This window comes from Astyanax mexicanus, chromosome 1 (genome assembly GCF_023375975.1).
Source record: "Astyanax mexicanus isolate ESR-SI-001 chromosome 1, AstMex3_surface, whole genome shotgun sequence".
Classification (NCBI taxonomy): Eukaryota; Metazoa; Chordata; class Actinopteri; order Characiformes; family Acestrorhamphidae; genus Astyanax; species Astyanax mexicanus.
Genome location: NC_064408.1, coordinates 80,804,823 through 80,825,203, shown reverse-complemented (window position 1 = coordinate 80,825,203; position 20,381 = coordinate 80,804,823). Strand labels below are relative to the sequence as shown.

The 20,381-nt window shown below is 38.4% G+C and overlaps 1 protein-coding gene across 2 annotated transcripts in view; it reads left to right on the top strand.

Annotated features, from left to right (window-relative positions):
* fam184ab (family with sequence similarity 184 member Ab) overlaps positions 1–20,381 on the top strand; it is a 235,020-nt gene that overhangs the window by 151,142 nt on the left and 63,497 nt on the right. For both annotated transcript variants that reach the window (XM_007255380.4, XM_007255382.4), the window contains exons 10-11: positions 7,079–7,229; positions 12,587–12,799. In XM_007255380.4, coding sequence (XP_007255442.3) covers positions 7,079–7,229; positions 12,587–12,799 — 364 coding nt within the window. The remainder of the gene's footprint in view (positions 1–7,078; positions 7,230–12,586; positions 12,800–20,381) is intronic.

Below are 20,381 nucleotides of genomic sequence, written 5' to 3'. Positions count from 1 at the left end.
AGGTTTGGGGGGATATGTGAATAGCTTTATTTAAAACAAATAAACAGATGCATTCAAAACACTACAAATGAATCAATAAATGTTTAGAACACTAAAAAGAACGCCAAAATTGAATATTTTATTACTCATTACCATTCCCCAGCCCTTTAACCCTGCTTTACCATGTATTCATTTCATTAACCTGTGTTTTTTTCGTCAGCATCTTGCTTGCTATATTATTGCTATTGTTTTCAGCTCTGAACAAGATAAGCTGTTTTGTTGTTGTCTTCATGGTCTAAAGATTTAAGCTCTGATTGGTGGGTATGATTTTAATGCATCAGTCCAGTGCAGAATATCAAGCATGCTCTTATTTAATTTTTTGCAGTTTCACAATCCATTAGTTTTAGACTCCTTATAAAAGACATTGTTCATATATGAATGTTCATTTTCTTTAACTTGGTGCAAGTTTTTGTTTTAGTCCATAAGAATCAGACTAAAGAGGACTTTGAGTCCACAAACCGACAGGGAGCAGAGAAAAAGAAAGAGTGGACATTGTGGAGAGCTATAGGGTTCCTAGCCCTGTTTACAGAGCACTGAAGGCAAAACTTTTGACATAGTGTGGAAAGAAATGTATCCTCATATGAAGCAGAATTGTAAAGTGAAAGATTAACAGTTGCTGTTTTATACATTCATTCTTCTCTGAACCTGAAACTCTTGTTTAATATGAACTGAATAAGAGCAGTTCTCTAGCTGTGTTTAGCTCCAGCAAACCAGCAACTTTCAGCGTTCCAGTTATTTCTGTAATGTTCTTAAATCAGATTCAGGGCTCATAGTTTTATTGATTATTTGTGCTGAAATTGTTTCTTCCCTGCTTTTAATTGATAGATATATAGCAATATTTAAAACAATCAAGTATTAAAAATACTGTAGGGTGAAAACTGGTGTAGAAACCTGGCCCCTATCACACCTACATCTCTGGTACAAAATAAGAGACCACTTAAAAATGATGAGTTCTTTGATTTTACCAAATTAATACCTCTGGAACATAATCAAGAGAAAGATGAATGAACACAAGCCATGAAACCAAGCTGAACTACTTTTGCGCCAGGAGTGGCATAAAGTTATCCAAAAGCAGTGTGAGACTGGTGGAGGAGAACAAGCCAATATGCATGAAAACTGTGATTAAAAACCAGGGTTAACCAAATATTGATTTCTGAACTCTTAAAACTTTATGAATATGAACTTGTTTTCTTTGCATTATTTGAGGTCTGAGAGCTCTGTGTCTTTTTTGTTATTTCAGCCATTTCTCATTTTCTGCAAATAAATGCTCTAAATGACAATATTTTTATTTGGAATTTGGGAGAAATAGTGTCTGTAGTTTATAGAATAAAACAACAATGTTTATTTTACTCAAACATAAAACTATAAATAGCAAAATCAGAGAAACTGATTCAGAAACTAAAGTGGCCTCTTAATTTTTTCTAGAGCTGTATATGAAGTTTGGATATTGTTTTTCAAATCCAGGGATTAACATGGAGTTGCTCTTCCCAGAAAGGCCTTCACTTTTCCAGGAAGGTTTTCTATAAGCTTTGGTCACAATTATATTGGAGGAGGTGGATGGGGATCAACTCCATAATAAAGCTAGTTTTTGAAATTATGAAACCCCCATATATAAAGAAATAGGAATTGCTTTATACAGTGGCACAGTCATGCTGGAACATCAAAGGACCTTCTTGTTGGATTCATATAAAATCTGTGAAATGTCTTTATGTGCTGTAGAATTATGTGTAACCCTTTACCAGAACTAAGAAGCAGAGCCAAAAGCCTGAAAATCAGTCCCTGACCATCGTCCCTCTTCCTTTCTTCACTAAACTAAACTTTTGGAACTGTACTTCTACAGTATGGTAGGTAGCATTCTGGCATCTGCCAGACCCAGATTTATTTAAAGCACTTACTGTTGACTAGGGCAGCTCTATCAGTGTAGACATCAGTTTTTGGACTCATGATTAGTCTCAAAACCTACTTAAACTGTAGTTTGAACATTTAGTTTGAAAGCAGCTACATGTTCCAAACATGTATGTACAGTGTAGACTACATTACACAATGACCAATGACTTCAAAGGAGCTCATCTTGGATCATCTTTTGTTTTTTACCTAAGGCACAGCCCAAGGTATCTGTGCCATGAAAAACATAATTACTGTATTTTTCTGACTACAAGGGGAACTTAAAATAATTTTATTTTCCCCAAAATCCTCAGTGCGCCTTATAATCTGACACGCCTTATGTATGAATTCTACCAGTCAGGTATTAAGGAGCAGTAAAGCAACTCTACTGAAGTATAGCGTTTAGGATTACGTATAGGATTACCAAAGCGCTCAAGGTTCCTCAGTTTAGCACTATCGGGCGACGTTTACGTCTCGCTAGCAGTGCAGTTAGCGACTAATGCTAATGCTGCTGCTAGGTGCTTAGTAATGGAGAAACTTAATTGAAAACTCACCCTTAGATAAAATATTAGAAATCTAAGCTTACTGTAAAAAAAACAGAAGCGCTTTACTTACTAAAATAAATTTTTAGAAGAGAAATCTGTGTAGATTAACATCCAGTGCTCATCTGACTTAAAAAAAAAATTATAATTTTTTTTGTTTTAAGAATTACAGTTTTGCTTACTTAGGGGCTTTCCCCAGCTTCCCCATTAGATGGGAAACTCACTTCAGTTTTGGCATCCGTAGTAGTGTCGCTTAATGTGCCTTATGTTTGAAAATAGACTACCGGAGAAAAACTGTGAAAAACAAAATTTCCACAGGATGTGATGAAATACAAACCCACAATAATTTATACAGGATTAATATAACATGATGTTATTTTTAGTCAATTTTTCTCCACTTAATATGAGTAAGTCATTTCTGTGAAATTGTATGTGGTATTGGTAAATGTTTGTAAAATTGTTGATGATCAGCATTGAGCTGATAGATTTGGACCATTAGCATCAGTGGATGTTCTGCTCTGCTGTTATTTTTTATTGTGGCAGACATTCATTTCCATTACTGACCCAGAGGTTAGTTGTTAGCTGCCTCCACGTCATCCACGTCAATGCGCATTAGCTGTTTAATGGCTTCAATCTTGGCTTCAGCATGCATGACCTTCACTGTGAGGTTTCCTGTTTTAGCGTTAATAAATATCAGCAGTTGTTTGGCTGAGTCATTGCAATGTTATCTATTCGTTTGCTCATTTACTCAGAGCCTCCTCTCGCATTGCATCAACCTGATCTAACACATTTTGCATTAGATCATTTACAGATTCAGCAATATCCTCTTGACATTAAAGTTTTCCTGTAGTGCTGATTCTAAGTTCTGCTGGTACAGTATGTCATGTGCCTGTGCTGATTTTGGCTTGCTTGGCTGTCATCTATTCCAATTGTTTTTCCAGTTTTTCTTATTGTATGTGTTTTAGACTAAATCTGTTGGTCTGTCAGAGGCAGACACAGGTTGCCAATGCCCTACTTTGGAAGTGCATTGGTCTGACAGTGCAGTGCAGTGTAAGTGTAACTTTTAATGTGCTATGAAATCAGACAGTGGAATATCTGAATGATATCAGATAATGTAGTTTGGTAAAAATGGACCGATCAGTGTTTTTGGGGCCGATTTCGTTCGCAGATCGTCTTTCATCGGGATCGGCCAATTGCCGATATTAATCTTGGGTGGGGCCAAATGCCACATTAATGCTACACAGGTTCCAGGCAAACCTGATACAGATTCCCTAATTACATTCAAAGCAAACACTGGTAATTTATGCTAATAGTAAATAAACACAAGAGTGTTACTGACCAAATTAAACGCTTTTCAAAAGAGATATAGGTTATGTGTAAATAGTTTAAGACACCAGAATTTTTATATTTATATGCCAACACCGCAGGAATGTGTATTCCAACATCAGCCGCTAAAATAGCTCATATTAACTGTTAATACATAACTAATAATATAATATTTTAATAAGAACAACAGTAATCAAATGCTCCAGCTAGAGCTTAGATTGCGAAAAAAACAACAACCTGACCCTGTCCGCCCTCATAAACTGTCATTACGAGCCCAGAGCTGATTTAAACTCCACATTTTTTGGAAATACAGCAATAAAACAGAGCTTTTAGCTAAATTTCCAAATAGTTGGAACTAGTGAAATTCTACACAGCAAGAACGTGGACATGCTCACTTATCTAACCTGCCTGTACTGATTTCTGCCCCCAATAACCCTTTAAAAACCTTCAATAGTCTTACCTAGCGGCCATGTTATATCAACCAGAATAACAGATTGTCACATCAGATCCAAAGGCTGTGTATAGTAAAATCATTGCATGATTAAATAACTTGTATTGATTATGGTGTTAGGAGCACAAACACATGAGTTTTTATAGTCAGTACCTTTATAATGGGCTGCTGTAGATTTTAGCAGACACAAACACAACCTTCTGAAGGTGAGATTTGAAGCTCATAACTGCATTTCACGGGAATTGCCTGCAAGAAATCTCTATGCTGAACACCTTCTTCACCCACACACCCACACGCGTCCAGCACTGCAGTACTTTCAGGAGACTGGAGATGTGTCCAGACTTTCATTCAGGCTTCCGATTCTTCTTGCAGTGCCATTAAGATACGATTTTACACCTCTGAAGGACTGCCACAGTGTGACAAGGTGTGGGGATTCAATAGTGTCTGGCTTTAAGGCATTTATACTTCTGTGGAGCTGCAAGGTCTCTCTCTCTTTCCCTCTCTCTCCCTCTTTCTCACACGCTCACAGCCGTTAGCAATGAATAAGCAGAATCCCCACTGCGTGTTCAAAATGTCCAGCAATTATGTCACATAATTTGGCAGTTAACCTCCTCTGTACCTTTACCGCACCTACACGATAGCCACGCGGGAGCAGTAGAGTGAGCCTGGTGAGCTGAGCAGCAGGAGCTATGCTAGTGTCAGCCTCCATTACAGGCCATTAATGATCGGCTGCAGCCTCCACGGCATAGACGCAGAGCGGAGAGTTATTTTCCCTTATTTTCCTCTCCCTCCTCCCCCCTCTTTTTATTTACTGAACAAATGTCTCATCCAGAAACTGTGCATCGTTCCTTTAAATAAGACTGCAGACCACTGAAAGCTTTAAACCCCGCCACACATTAAATATTCACTCACTCTCTCAAAATCAGAGCGTTTGCATTGTGTTGTAAATCGTGTTGAATTAAAGCAGGGCTTCGGTTCTTACTGTGCCGGGAAAAATGCCGGGTCATAAAATTTTCAAATAATAGAAAGAAAGAACCCTTTATCACTATTGCAAAGCAATACAACAGAGTGCAACCTCCATATTTATCCAAACTGTAGCAGTGCATACACACACACACACACACTAGTGAACAATAGCAGTATTCTGTGTTTAAAGCAGTCTATTTTTTTTATTCATTTTACTATTTGCTATTTTTTATATAATTGTTTATATTTGCAATTTATATGCATGAAATAAATATTCTGCTCTTCATTTTTGTGGTATATTTGTTGTTACACTATTTTGTGTGTAGCATTACTTGTTTGTTATTTTCTTACAAAGTAAAAGCCTTTGGTAATTCCTATTAGACACAAGTTTACAGTTTTGTTTTACTGAAAGTTTAAAGATGTATTACCGTATAAAACATTAACATGTTTGATCTGTTTTGTCCTATCACCAAGAATAACAGCCACCTCAGCACAGAATAAGCAATTGTATTGTTCAAGGACACGTCAGCATTAAATGCTGAGGGAGGAGAAAGCACCGTTTCTTCCCTGCTCCCAAATATAATGTGCCAGTCTTGTCATGTTTTACTTTTATAAAAGAATAAAATTAGTCTTTTGCTAAGCTTGGTTAGATTTTGTTGGACTTGAGTGTTCATCATTTAAAATGTTAATGCAGTTTAAGAAGTCGGTGCCTACAATCCAATTTCTTTTTAGCCACAAATGACCAGAGTCTGATCTCTATGAGTGGAGAGAGACCAAAATGTCCTGATGTTGAAATTTGGGCGTGGAAACGCACCACTTTATATTTTACAGTATTGTTTTGGTTGTGCTTTATGTGCTTTAGGCAAGCTAAATAAAATATAATAAATATAATCTCTCTGATAAAGTATAGATAGACCTGCTGTAGTTTCAATGAAACATTTCCAGTGCAAGATCCAGAGTTGTGATAGGGCTTTACTCAAGACCAGGACACATTCAGGACTATGAATATTCAAGATTGAAACCCAAACATCTTCAACTGCTTCCAGCCATTCTTAACTTTTTTAACAACATAAATAATTACTTTCATTTTGCTGTACTATATCAGTTAATTGCTATAATAATAATGAATGATGTACATAAGTAATAAATTGCATTCTATTGGTTTTATATTTGCTATCAGCAGTTTATTGTCTACAATTTTTTTTTCCCCAAAACGTGACTATTTACTCAAAAAAGGGGCTATCCAACAAGAGTATGACTACAATTTGATTTAATTGCATTGGCTAAATCAAACAAACTACTCACTTATTTGGTTTTGAGCAAAAAATAAACTACTCAAAATCAGAAAATATGTTTTTTATGCAAATGAAGAAAAACACAGTGTTGGCTTACATTTAGTTTGACTTTTATTTCATTGCAGACAGATCCAAGAGGTTTTATGTTTTACCTGGACAGTATATATAAGATTTTTTTTATTGTTACATTTTCCATACTATCCCAACCTTTTCTGATTTGGGGTTAACTTTTGAAGTAGTTACTTGTCTTGATCAAGACCAGAGAAATAACATATCCTGTTACAATGGCTATATAGTAGCGGTACTATTGCACTAGTAACTGGCATACTGACTCAGTTGCTAGGCCTGATTGTGCTTGTGACAGTCAATCATTAAAATAAGACATTTAAAATTAGATATATAGTATAGAACATGATTTCAGAGAAACTCTGTACTATATAAACAATTTTCTTCATTATGCTCATATAGAAGCTACTACTGCATTCAGCACCTGTAGAATTCAGCACAGTGGGAATGTCTCTCCACAGAGGGGTGCAGTGACATTTGTGTGTGTATGTGTGTGTGTCTCTCTGCAGGCAGGAGTGTAAGAAGCTGCGTGAGGAACTGCGAGAAGATCACGAGGAGGGCAAAAGGATGGCACTCACTCAGTTGGCCCAGAGCAAAGAGCAGGAGCTGGGCACTGCCCGAGAGAGCTGGCAGAGGAAAGTGGAGGATCTGCTGGAGCAGGTGAGGTGCTCACAGGTCACACACACTCACACACCCCCGCACATGCTGAACAATCAGTAATTATGCACACAGTCTGATGGAGGAACTCTATTCCAGGCAACATTGCAGAAACCTGTTCGATAAACATCAAGGCAGTGCCTGGGCAGGAGAAATTAATTCAAGCAGTGCTGAGTGAAACGCTCAGCTTTAAACACACATTCATGTACACCAAGGCTGACTGTACCCTTTCAGGTTATTGATTCAAAAAATCGTTACATCCTTCTGGAACCCCAGTTTACATTTAAATCTTGTAGATCCCAGCTCTTTTATACAAAGTTCTAGAAAGAGACTGCAGGCTTAAGCCCTATTCAGATAGAATAAGCCTTACTTGGGGAGGTGGGGTAGTATTGTTATCGGACATCTTTATCTTTAGTGAATACGCCGGGTCAGTCCATTTTCCCAGACTGCGAATCATATTAATCTCATTTGATTTAAGATGTGGGTAAATATTCCATTATATCCTGTGGAAATGGACCTTTGAAGCTTTCTGTAATACAGAGTCCTTCAAGTCTGTAGCAAACCTCAAGTAAATCGAGCTAAGACAAGCTAATAGACTCCTCTAAGAGGCGCTGTGCTTCAGCTTTAGGTAAATCACTTTATAGTGTAGCCTACAGCTTACATAGTTTGTGTTATAAATATGTATCTGCTTATGTTCTAAATAAAATTGAATTATTACTGTAAGTGAGTTACAAGATTGCTTATGCACATTGTTTTAAGAGTGGCAGCAGTTCGTAAATCGAGTAGCCACTCCCATCTCAGTAATTTATATCGAGGTTCCATATCTTGTGTAAATTATTCATTTTGCAGTCCTGTAGTTAAAGAAATGACTCCACATTCCATCCGAATATGGCTTTAGTTATGATTATGTTACATAACCACTTCTGTCCACTTTCTGAAATCACCTCATGTTCCCACTCATAAACCCATAATTGGAAGATTTTTTTTTATTGAAGAGGCACAATCAGCTACACTTGACTGAAAATGTGAAAAGACAGAGAGGTCTACACTTTATGGAGTTATAATGACATTATTATTCAAAGTGTTCTTCAGGGTAACTGTAGACATGTTCTCTGAATCTGAACTGACAGGAAAAAGAAAGGAATTATTTAAAAAAAAAAGAAATAGAAAAAATACAGACAGTGCCTGTTTATGCCAGTGATATTTAATACAGTAAGTATTTAACATGTGTTTAAATAACTCTGCTCAAGTAAGTCAGATTAAAATGAATCTCTCATCACTGTAACGCTGTGTGAAGGACGGGACGAGGAGAGCGGACGCTAATGCAAGTAACATTTATTATAGAACAGAAAACAAAACATAAACCAAACAGAAACTCAGAGACCGAGAGACTAAATAACAGACGGGATATACACAGCCGTGACAGACGTACAAACGCACAAGAACCGACAAACTAACACTAATGACAGAGACGCTTAAATACACACACAAGGCGGGAAAGAGAACAGGTAACACCTGGGGACTGACTAATGAGGGGCGGAGCTACACATGGACACAGGTGAGTGGAAAAACACCAGGGAAGAAACACAGAGAAGCCGGGACACGTGAGAATAACAGACATGAGAGTAGACAGAAAACAGGCAAAAGATGTGACAATCACAGTCCTTCTCAATAATGTGTACATCTGGTTTGTGTTGTCATGACGATGTAGAGATGTAGAGGGAGTTCTATCGTTCTTCCACGCCCACTCCTCCATCAGACTAAAACAGCCTGAAACAGGAAAACTAAAACTACCTCACAAAAACTGACAGGGCATTCATTCTATTGGAGACCACAGCAAATTTAAGAAAAACTGTTGGCAGTAGATGTAGACTTTTTTCCCCCCATTTTCTTCCCAATTTACACGGCCAATTACTCAACCCACTCATTAGGGCTCCCCCTATCACTAGTGATTTCCCAACACCAGGAGGGTGAAGACTAGCACATGCCTCCTCCGATACATGTGAAGTCAACCACCACCTCTTTTTGAACTGCTGCTGATGCAGCATTGCAGAGTAGCATCACAGTGCACTCGGAGGAGGTTCAGAGGAAAGCGCAGCAACTCAGTTCCAATACATCAGCTCACAGATGCCCTGTGCTGATCGACATCACCCTTTGGAGTGATGTGGGGAAAGAGCGCCATTTGTGCTCTCTCTGGACTTTTTGCCTTTTCCATTTTACCTGGTAGTATTTGTATTAGATGCCTAATTGCTTAATTAAATAACTGAAAGAAGAGGCAATGACTTCACACAAGGCCTGTGGTTCTGGTTCTAGTTCTGGATTACTTTATTTACATAAAATCTATTAAATAAAATTTATATTTTAAACTGTGCACCACCAGATTTACCTTTTTCCGCTTTTTGCCTAATATGCTGTCAGTACAAAATGTTTTTCAGAGTGTATTTATACAGAACTCAATAATAAAAAAAGAATTAAAGTCAGCACCTCAGCAGTCAAGCAGTTTCTGTCAAGCTCTGACACTTCCTTGATGCATTTCCTTTCACTTATCTCCTTCCTGCCTTTGCTTTTGACAGTAGTTGGAAGTTTTTGTAACATCTGATACAGTGTTCTGTGATTCTGACCTGTCAGCGCATTAAAGAGTGTTCTGTTATGTGCTGACAGGTGCGGGGCATTGGTCAATAATATGCAGCTCATTCACATGCCTGTTTTGATTGGCTTTTGCCAATGACGTGTTTTAAAACAGAATCACAGAACTGTAGAGAGATGCTCTGATAACTTTGATGAGTAGCCATTATTTACTGACACAGTTACATAGAACATGAAATGAGACCTATAAAATATAATGTAATGTCTCTAGAAATCAGCACTGATTTTTTCCAAATGTATTTCCCAGCATTTATATTAAATGTTAAGATTACTAGAAGTTAAACAAAGTTTTTCATTTTTTCTTTTCACTTCTTTTATTTGCCACAAGCTTCTCTTTAATTTTTTTTGTTTGTTTGTTTGTTTGTTTCCTGATAGCTCTCTTTTTTTTCTACTACTGTTGGCAGTAGATGTAGACAACAGTAGTGGATTAGACTTGTAGGCATTAGTCTAGAGTCTTTATCCTTGTTGGATACTCAACCTTGTTGAATACACTGAACCTGAGTGTTGTTGTTTTGAGCACTGAGGGAATCAAATATCTTCTTTTGTCACATGAAAAACACTCCTTAAAGCATCTGACAGCTCCTTCATTGCTGAGCTGGGACAGTCATTTCAGGACCTCTCCAGACCTGCTGGGAATAAGATGGAAATTGGCGAACTTCACTTGCTTTCGCGCGTCTTCGCATGTTGGTGGGAGTGTCAGCCATTTTAATTACACTCACACTCTGCGGCTCCTCACACCATCCAGCAGTGAATGAGTCTGCTAATGAGGCTTGCAGGCTGGTCAGTGAGCCGCGCTTATCACAGATCCACCGCCTTGTGCACAGATCCTCCAGAGACAGCAATATTGACCAGTGTAAAGTGAGAATCTACTGCTCTAATTCCTCACTCCCGCTTCATCTCTGAGACCTGACTGGAGGCTCAGTCAGTGTGCACCCATGCACACACACACAAACTTTTTATGGGAATAGCATGTAGCGTGTATCTTTAGTGACCTGTGATAGCAAATTCCTAGATATCATTCTAATCAAGTAAATGAAAGTGGAGGAATATATACAGCTCTGAAAAAAAATAAGAGACCACTTAAAAAAAGTTTCTTTGATTTTACAGAATTAAAAACCTCTGGAATATAATCAGGAGGAAGATGGATCATCACAAGCTATCAAACCAAACTGAACTGCTTGAATTTTTGCACTAGGAGTGGCATAAAGTTATCCAAAAGCAGTGTGTAAGACTGGTGGAAGTGGAGAAGAACATGCCAAAATGCCTAAAAACTGTGATTAAAAAACAGGTTCATTCCACCAGACATTTATTTCTGAACTCTTAAAACTTTATGAATATGAACTTGCTTTCTTTACATTGTTTGAGATTATTTCAGCCATTTTTCATTTTCTGCAAATAAATGCTCTAAATTACTTTTTTTATTTGGAATTTGAGAATTTTGTTTATAGAATAAAACAACAATGTTAATTTTACTCAAATATAAACCTATAAATAGCAAAATCAGAAAAACTGATTCAGAAACTGAAGTGTTTCCTTAATTTTTTCCAGAGCTTACTTCAATTCATCCTATGCCTCTGCCAAGAATGAATTTTAACAATGGCCCTTTCATATAAAAACAATTTTTAGGTAAGGGCTCATTTAAGGTTGCTTTAAATTACATTAATCTATTTAGATATCTGGACCCCATTGTTATTTTAAACTAGAAAAAGACAAAAATATATTGAATGATAGATGTTTTATTCCATTAAAACTAAACAAAAACTGTGGCTCAGCCAGAGCTTGAACTTGTTATTTTTGAATTGTATTTGAATTGTATTTGTGGAGCGTAATTCATTTATATAATTTATATTTTGTTGTAATTTATTAGTAGGTGTCTTTTTTAAACTTTTAAATGCACAGATATGAGGTGGAGGCAGCAAAGTCACCTACAATTCTTCTACAGTTATCACTGCACTCTTTTTAACCATTTTATTTGTTATTTAAACCAGCTTTACAGCCTTTGATTCCCAAACACTGGAGCACTAAACTGTACTAAAGCCTTTCTCCTAAAGTATTATAGGCCTGTATTAAGAAGTTAACTGATCTTAATCTAATTTCCTTTACCATTAAATAGCATTAACTGAGAGGTAAAGCTAGTGTTCACTAGAGGCTTTAAAGGCTGATTACTGGCATTGATTCTCCTTGTTTAGATGTTAGATGACTTATACTACTGGCTAATCTTCAGCATCCCCCTATATTTTCTAACTTCATTGTGTTTTTATTGTGTATTATTTGTCATTATAATAATAATTGTAAATATGTATGTATTTTTTCTGGGTGATATAATGGTTTTGCTCAGCCACAGTGTTGATAACATATGTTGGATTGTGTCTGTGCAAAGGTTTACAAAGCAGAAGAGTGTTCTGGCAGTGCGAAAAGATTGTGGTAATGATTACGCCAAAAATGACAAATAAGTAACATGTTCACACTTGCTGATTATCTCCGGGGTGAGGCAAACGGATGATCCAGGCAAATAAAAAGATAAATGGAACTGTGGGTTTGCTTGGTGTTTTTTTTCCTATTCAGTGCATTCAGTGTTATATATTCCTAAAATTGATTTATTTGGGATTTCATTCACAGACCGCAGGTTTTCTGTCATGTAGGTGTGATGAATAGTGTGCTGATAATAACGTAAGATTTTTTCTGTGTGTGTGTGTGTGTGTGTGTGTGTGCAGATCTCATTGCTGAAGCAGAGTCTGGAGATGCAGCTGTCTCAGTCTCAGCGTTCTCTGCAGCAGCTGCAGGCTCAGTTCAGTCAGGAGCGGGAACACCTGGGACAACAGCTGCAGGAGCTGGAGATGGAGCACCAGCGCAGAGAGGAGCGTCTGCGGGAGGCCCACTGCTGTGCAATCCAGGACATGCAGGAGGCCCGCCAGCACGACCTCAAGGTCTGCCCACCGTACCTCCACCCATCCATCACCACCTCCAGTGCTGCCTCCATGTCACTCTGTTGAAATCTGGGCTTTTAACCTGCTGTCTCACACATCCAAACTCTTCTCTTTCTTCCACTGTTTTTGTCTATTGGCTGTTATATATAAATGTTATTGCTGGCTCATACAGACCACAGCATAAAAAAGCAAAGCTACACGTGTAGATACAGGTAAAATAGTACCCATTTCATCAAGCATGACAACATATAGACAACAGTGCTACAGAATGAGCTACAGGTGGAATATTAAAGAACCATTAAGGATTATATGTTCTTTTCAATAATTTTTTTCAATTCCATTTTCTCCCCAATGTACATGGCCAGTTAACCGACCCGTTATTAGGACTCCCCCTATCACTAATGATCCCCCAACTCCAGGAGGGTGAAGACCAGCACATGCCTCCCCCGACACATTTGAAGTCAGCCACCGCCTCCTTTCGAACTGCTGCTGCAGTTGGAGGAGAGCACAGCGACTTGGTTCCGATACATCAGCTCACAGACGCCTCATGCTGAGCGACATCACCATTTGGAGTGATGTGGGGGGAGAGTGCCATCTACCCACCCAGAGAGAGCAAGGCCAATTGTGCTTTCTCAGGGCTCTGGTAGCTGATGGCAAGCTACATGAACAGGATTCGAACCAGCGATCTTCTGATCATATTGGCAGCGCTTAGCACGCTGGACCACACAGAGCCCTCAGGATTATGTTATTATATGTTCTGAGTAACTCAGAACAAGTGAGTATCTCAATGATCAGGATGTAGCATCTGTTAAAGAACCATTCCAAATTTAAGCACTGACAGCTCCTATTAATAGAGCTTCAGTCAGTACTTTCTTTTTTCACCTCGCAACCTGTCACTGTCCATCACCAATCCACCAATCCCATTTCCTCACCCCAGGTTTCCTGGTACAGACAATAGCACTCAAACAGTGTGCTGAAGCCATGGAAATGGGTGAGCTGGATATTTTTCTGCTGAGCAAATAATCACTGAGCTTCAGTAAGGTTGCTAACTGTAGCTATGTAATTTACCACCACCAATAGTCTAGTAGAGACAGGCTTTTTGGACACTGAGCTTTTATTTGTATATATATATTTACTGATTAGCTATAGAGTAAGACACGTTGGTACTTGGCACTATGTGTTAATCTGGCAACCTGCAAGAGCGTTATGTCTGGAAAGGAGTGAGTGGGGTAGAACAGTCTGTCCAGTGTTTGAAAATTGGGCTACTGTATCCGTTTCACACAATCACTCTCATTTCTTACTGATTGTTCCTTTAATGTACACATATTTTTCCATGGGTTTCCAAGTATGACTGAGGAAGTGTGTGTGCAGTGAACAATGTTCACTGTTCATTGTGTACTATTTACAAATCATTCCTACCTACACTATACATCCAAATGTTTGTGGACACCCTTACTAATGAAGGCATTATTTGCTCAAAGGGTGCTCCAGCTTGCTCTGGAACAAAATCAATCAATTAAAGACAATTATATATACCATACTTGTGCCGGGCACAAATGGAATTTGGCCCCCTCTTTTAACCCAATTATGGAAGTGAAAACAGTTAGCACATGTGCCCGGAGCAGTGAGCAGTAAGTGCTGCGGCACCCAGGGAGCTGTAAGAGTTGGGGGCCTTGCTTAAGGGCCCAACAGTTGTGGCCCTTCAAACACAGGTATCAAACACACAAACTTGTCGTTGATTTCTTGGTGCTCTAACTGCTGAACCACCACTACCAAGAACAGAATAGATAAATATGAATTTACTTAATGCCAGGCATGGGCTAGAAGGGTATAAAGGGGTATATGGGACAATCAGCCTAGCTACATTGCAGAGAAAAAAAATAGGAAAAAGATAGAAATAATAAGAAAAGCTAGAGGGATATAAGCCTCCAGTGGAACTTTGTTCTCTGGAGTGATGGTGCTCCATCCAGTACTTCTGGGATGATTTGAGGTAGTGATTGTCCAAAATCCTAAACTCACTATTGCTCTTGTTGCTAAATGCAATCAAGTCTACACAGTAATGCTCCAAAATCTAGTAGAATGGCACCAAGACAAATGACTGATACTCCAAGACATGAATGATAAACAATTTAAATATCCTTAATTTAGAAAAAAACAACAAACATGCAGGTGTGCCAATACTTTTGTCACTCTAGCTTTTATTGTGTCAGTCAAAACAAGAAAAGAAAACTCACTGTCCAGCCACAATACCATAATCTCAATCAATGAGGAGTGCAGATCTGCTGCAGATCTGGGCTGGTCCTCTGCAGTCTCAGCTTAGTGAGCTGCTCTCTCTCTCTCTATCTCAGCAGCCTGGAATAACACATCCCCTCACACCTCTCCTCTCCTGCGCATGGTTTAGTGATGGCTGAGTGCTTACCGTCATTGGCCGTGAAGTGCTGTTTACGCATTACCTGGTCTCTGATATCTCAGGGCGAGCAGAGCTCTCAGTCAGGCAGGAAATGATTAGCTGGACCTGGCCGGCAACTGTTTCTCTCTGCAGGCCAGCGGTTGAGAGCTATGAGGTGGGACAGTATCAGGCTATACTGCTGGAATAGCTAGTGACAGATAGACAGATAGATATGGGAAGCAATGTATGTGTGTATTGAGTGCTTTACATTGAACTGACCTAAATTGTTCTGGCATCTCGGTTGAAATTGTAGAACATTTGACTTTATTTTTTTATTTTTGGTTACAGAGCAGATTTATAAAGATCTGGGTCTGAGCCCCAAGCAAACAAACCAATGGCAGCACTGGTTTAATACTTTCTGAGTCATGGAATGAGGAAAATTCCCCTTAAGAGGAGAAAACCTTAAGGAATCGAGTCGCAAATGGGGAGCAAATGTTGCATGACTCCAGACAGCAAAACTAATAACATGACTAAAGCATGAAATTATTAAATAACGGATGGATATATAGGATTATAGAGTCAGGAATATAGGAATATAGAGTCATTTACACTCATGCCCCACAGGCATAAAAGTGAAAACTGCATCTATTTCACTAAGGCATTGACCCAGACCCATGGCCAGTGACCCCTTTGACCCATAAATGGGCATATAGTAAAGTCATGCACACATTCCCACACATACATCCCTGGGCCATTTAGAATATCCAGTTAACCTGTGAACTGGACTGTGGGAGGAAGTCAGAGTTCCCTGTGAAAACCTACAGAGACATAGGGAGAACATGGAAACTCACCCAGATAGGAACTTGAACCCAGGACCCCAGCAGTGGGAGGTGAACATGCTACCACTAAGCCACCTTGTTGCACCATGCTAAATTAATTAAATTTAAGCACTGTATACCAGTGACAAAAATTCACTGGTATCGTGCAATAATTGCTATTTTTGTCTCCTGCGCTCCCCCTACAGTCAGGGAGTATTACTCACTTTTACGTTGCTTAATAGAAATCGCTCTTTGTGCTTTGTGATTTACAGGTTAGAGTGGGTGAATTATCATGCAGACTGTGCATAATATTAAATTAATAGCTACTGTAGAGACACTATTCTCAAGAATTAAAGTGCAACATGTTTTTGAAGCTATTTATTTTAAGTGTTTAATTATTTACTTTAAAATTTTCACTATATCTCTGACCTCTATGGCCATATACCTCTGCAGAGCCATTACATTATATACTGCCTGAAGGCTGATATAACTAGCAATTCTTTGCAGCCCAGATATGGGCAGGGGAGAAACAGAGGAGTAAATTGGAACAAGACCAACCCTCCATTTCAATGCTGTTTTTACCATGACCTCACTGACATCACTGCATGACTCAGAAGTGTGTTGCACCTGCATTTCACACAAAGCTGCTTTTGCAGGGAGAAAATTTATATGGTTTTCAACAGAGTTTTCTCCCCCTATTTTGCCTCTTCCCATCCACTAGCTAGGATTCCCACATCAGTTACTAGTTGTGGTGGTTGAAGCAATGAACTGACCTAAATTGTTCTGAAATCTCGGTTGAGATTGTAGAACATTTGACTTTTTTTTTTGTCAAGTTCAAGATTATTTATATAGAGCAATGGCAGGGAATGGTAGATGACATGCTGATTTATGCTGGTTTATTTCACGTTACGCCCAAAACACATCCATGATTACTTAAGAGAAGTAGTACATGCATTTTACGCTTTTTGACTCTCGCAAGGTGTACTTTTCCCTTTGTTACGATAGAAAAGCCTCAATGACATGCCCTAAATCAAGCTGCACAGTGCGTGGGTGATGACTCTCCTATAGATAGCTAAAATAGCACCTATTATATAGCCAGTATTTTCGTATCATCACCACTGTAAAGAAAATTTTTCCACATTAAACCCACCCTGAATGATGAATGATCATGTTTGTATCCCAACTATAAAGACATCCCCAAACATCTTAAAAAAAAACAAATTATTTGAAGATAGCTATGAAGAAGTTTAAAAAATGAAAAGCATGGAACGGCAATGTCAAAAACAATGGCACAGAGTTTTTTCATAAGCTCTGTGTATTTGGTTTACAGCACATCTGAAGGTCTTTGCGTTTTATGTGATACCACAGACAGACAACTCAGTGACCTGAGCTTTTATATAAACTATAACACTGGTTAAACATCTGCTTATTATCCCTCCAGCACCTTAAACTGTGCCTGTAAAATCTTAATAGCCCTGTAGGTGAAATATCACTGGGACTGCTCAGTATTAAGTCAGATCACTGCAGCCTGGCTGTGCACATACACAAGACCCACAGTATAACACAGTTAGATGGACTATAAGAACAGTTAGGTTGTGGAATAGTGTTTTATAGTTTTTCTAGTGCTTTAAATGGACTAAGTTGAGCCCAGTGCAGAATCTTGAGATAGCTCTGCCCACCTACAGGGATGTTAAAACAATCCACTGCTTCATTATTCAGTATCAGTTTCAATCCTTGTGTTGAGGGGAGATCTATCAGCAAGGCTCATAAAAGGCCTTTTATAGCTTTCCACTGCTCCAAAAGCCCTGCACCAGCACAAGCAAACGGCCAGCCTTGTAAGAGAAGACAAGCCTCGGCTGATTTATTCACTGCTGTTTAATAAGTAAGAGGGGCTTCAGCGTGGAAGAAAAGCTACAGCGGTGGGTGGCAGTCTCCCTCTCACTCTGCGTCGGTGGTGGAGTAATTGAAAAGCAGCGCTTGCTATTTTCTCCCTGGTGATGCCAAGATGGCTGCCATCTTTGGCAATCTCTTTGCCCTGCCGACAGCTCGACATGTGCTGTGCTCTTTAAAGCCAGGGCTGAGGCTGCTAGTGGATTTTTTTGGTGAAGAATGAGGTTCCGCTGTCTGCTCTATCGGGGATCTTTAAAAATCTATTTTGAAAATCTCATCTAATCTAAGACAAACTGAATTATTTTTAAAGGTGACCAAAATCATCACCTAAAGTGCCCAGTGAAACCTGTCAATGCTAGTGCCAGTAAAATTACAGTGTAGTGCTAAAATAAAATTGATAAATAACAGAAAATAATATGTGAAAAATATATGACTTGACATACTGATCAGACACTAGCCGATATAAAAGTAAGTTTTAAAGTAAGGTTTATTGATATCATTGATATCAAGGTTCAGTGAGATTACTCCACCTCACAGACCCTGCACTCTTTTAGACCACACAGAGACACAAGCACTATAGGGAGGGGAGAGATGCATGTTTTCTAGCTGGAAATATAGACACTATTCTGAGTTTGTATCAGCTAAAGATGATCAATATCAAGGTTTGTTGTTCACTCTGTGCGACCTAGCTTCAAGAACACAACGTGAAATCAGAAGAAACGTTTGGGGTCACAGCAGCACAATTATAGAACAAGTCCCGAAGGTGGAGCGAAGCTTCCAGTAAAGTGAGTTTTGGCAAAACTGTTATGTTAAGTAATCCATAAAGCAAATAGGTTACTTTTTAATAATTAAAAACAATTATTCCATCATTGTTTAGGTTTGACCGAGATGTTAACATGCTGTAAAAAAAAAACAGGCATCCAACACAACAGGATAACGAAGATGAACAAAACTGACATTGGCAAGACAAATGCAAAACCGTGATACACTACAATAAGGTCAAAACCAGGGTAGCAATACAAATAAGGGAAACCAAAACAAAAGGTCAAAGACTAAGAGAGTAAACCAACAATGAACAGAGATCATACACAAACAGTCTATCAGAGAGGAAGTGTTGGCAATACTGCGCAAAGGAACACATAAACTCCAGAAGTATATATACACAGGCAAACAGGTGCAGCAAATCTAGAAGTCCATTGACAGGAACTTTAGAAATGTCTCACATGACAGAAGGTTCAGTAAAATATGGATTGTGTGAAATGTGATTTCTAAAGGCAGCAGGGAAAGACAGATATCAAGCAGTGCTTGAACAAGTGTTTTTAGTCTGGATAAACTGCCTGTGATGTGTCTGTCATCATTTGTGCAGTAGATGGTAGCCATCACCTCTTTAATTCCTAAACTCTGTGGAAAACAAAATGGTTTTAATAGTAACAAATATAAATATAGTCTAAATTGTGCTCTCCTGATTTGATTCACTGTTTTAATTCCCTCCAACGCTTGCTGGCTCACATTTTCTCAGCAGGGGTCTTGCCTACCAAAGCTTGAATGCGGTTTGTGATTGGACTCAAGCGTACACTAAAATAACACATTTCTGAATTCATTAAACGTGTGTGAGGGCTCCTTAAGAATGCAGCTGGGTGGTTATGTATCATATTTTGTAGGACGGGTTGTTTCCAGCTGTTCTTCTGTGCCATTAATGAAACTACATGCTAAAAACATCGTCAACACATTCAGCTGTGGAATATATGCCTACCCTAATAGCACCTTTATTCAGGTTGCATTTGTGGACATTGTAGTTTGTGGGGGTGTAGAATGTGTTTAGTATAATTTCGCACTTGTAATTGTGCATGTTTGGGAAATGGGACATGCTTGAAAGCATAAAAAAACTTGCATATAAGTATACAAACAATATATATATATATACTACCACAACTTTGGGGCTTGCTTTAGTTAATATTTATTAAATCTTACATTCAATCTAATACTTGTTCCTTATGTTAATCTTAGAGTTCCAGTAGATTTCTAATAGTAGTATTTAGGGGTGGGTGATATGGCCCTAAGACAATATTATGATATTTCATGGAATTTTCGCAATAACGATAGTCTTGATGATATCACAAAACATTGAATTAAAAAAATACACTACTGCACTACACTACTCAAAATAAAAATGTTATTCTATTATTGCATATGATATGGCACACCCCTAACTGAGATATTAAAAAGTACAAACTTTTTATCAGATTTGTAACAAAAGTCAATGATTCAAAATGTTGTTATACTAATAATGTACTCTATACATCTCCATATATCCAGGACTGAAGTAAAATAAATGATACTGGACAGACATAATCTGTTTCTAGAAGATATATAGCTCTGGAAAAAAAGACCACTTAAAAATGATGAGTTTCTTTGATTTTATCAAATTGAAAGCCTCTGGAATAATCGGAAATCAAGAGGAAGATGGATGATCACAAGCCATCAA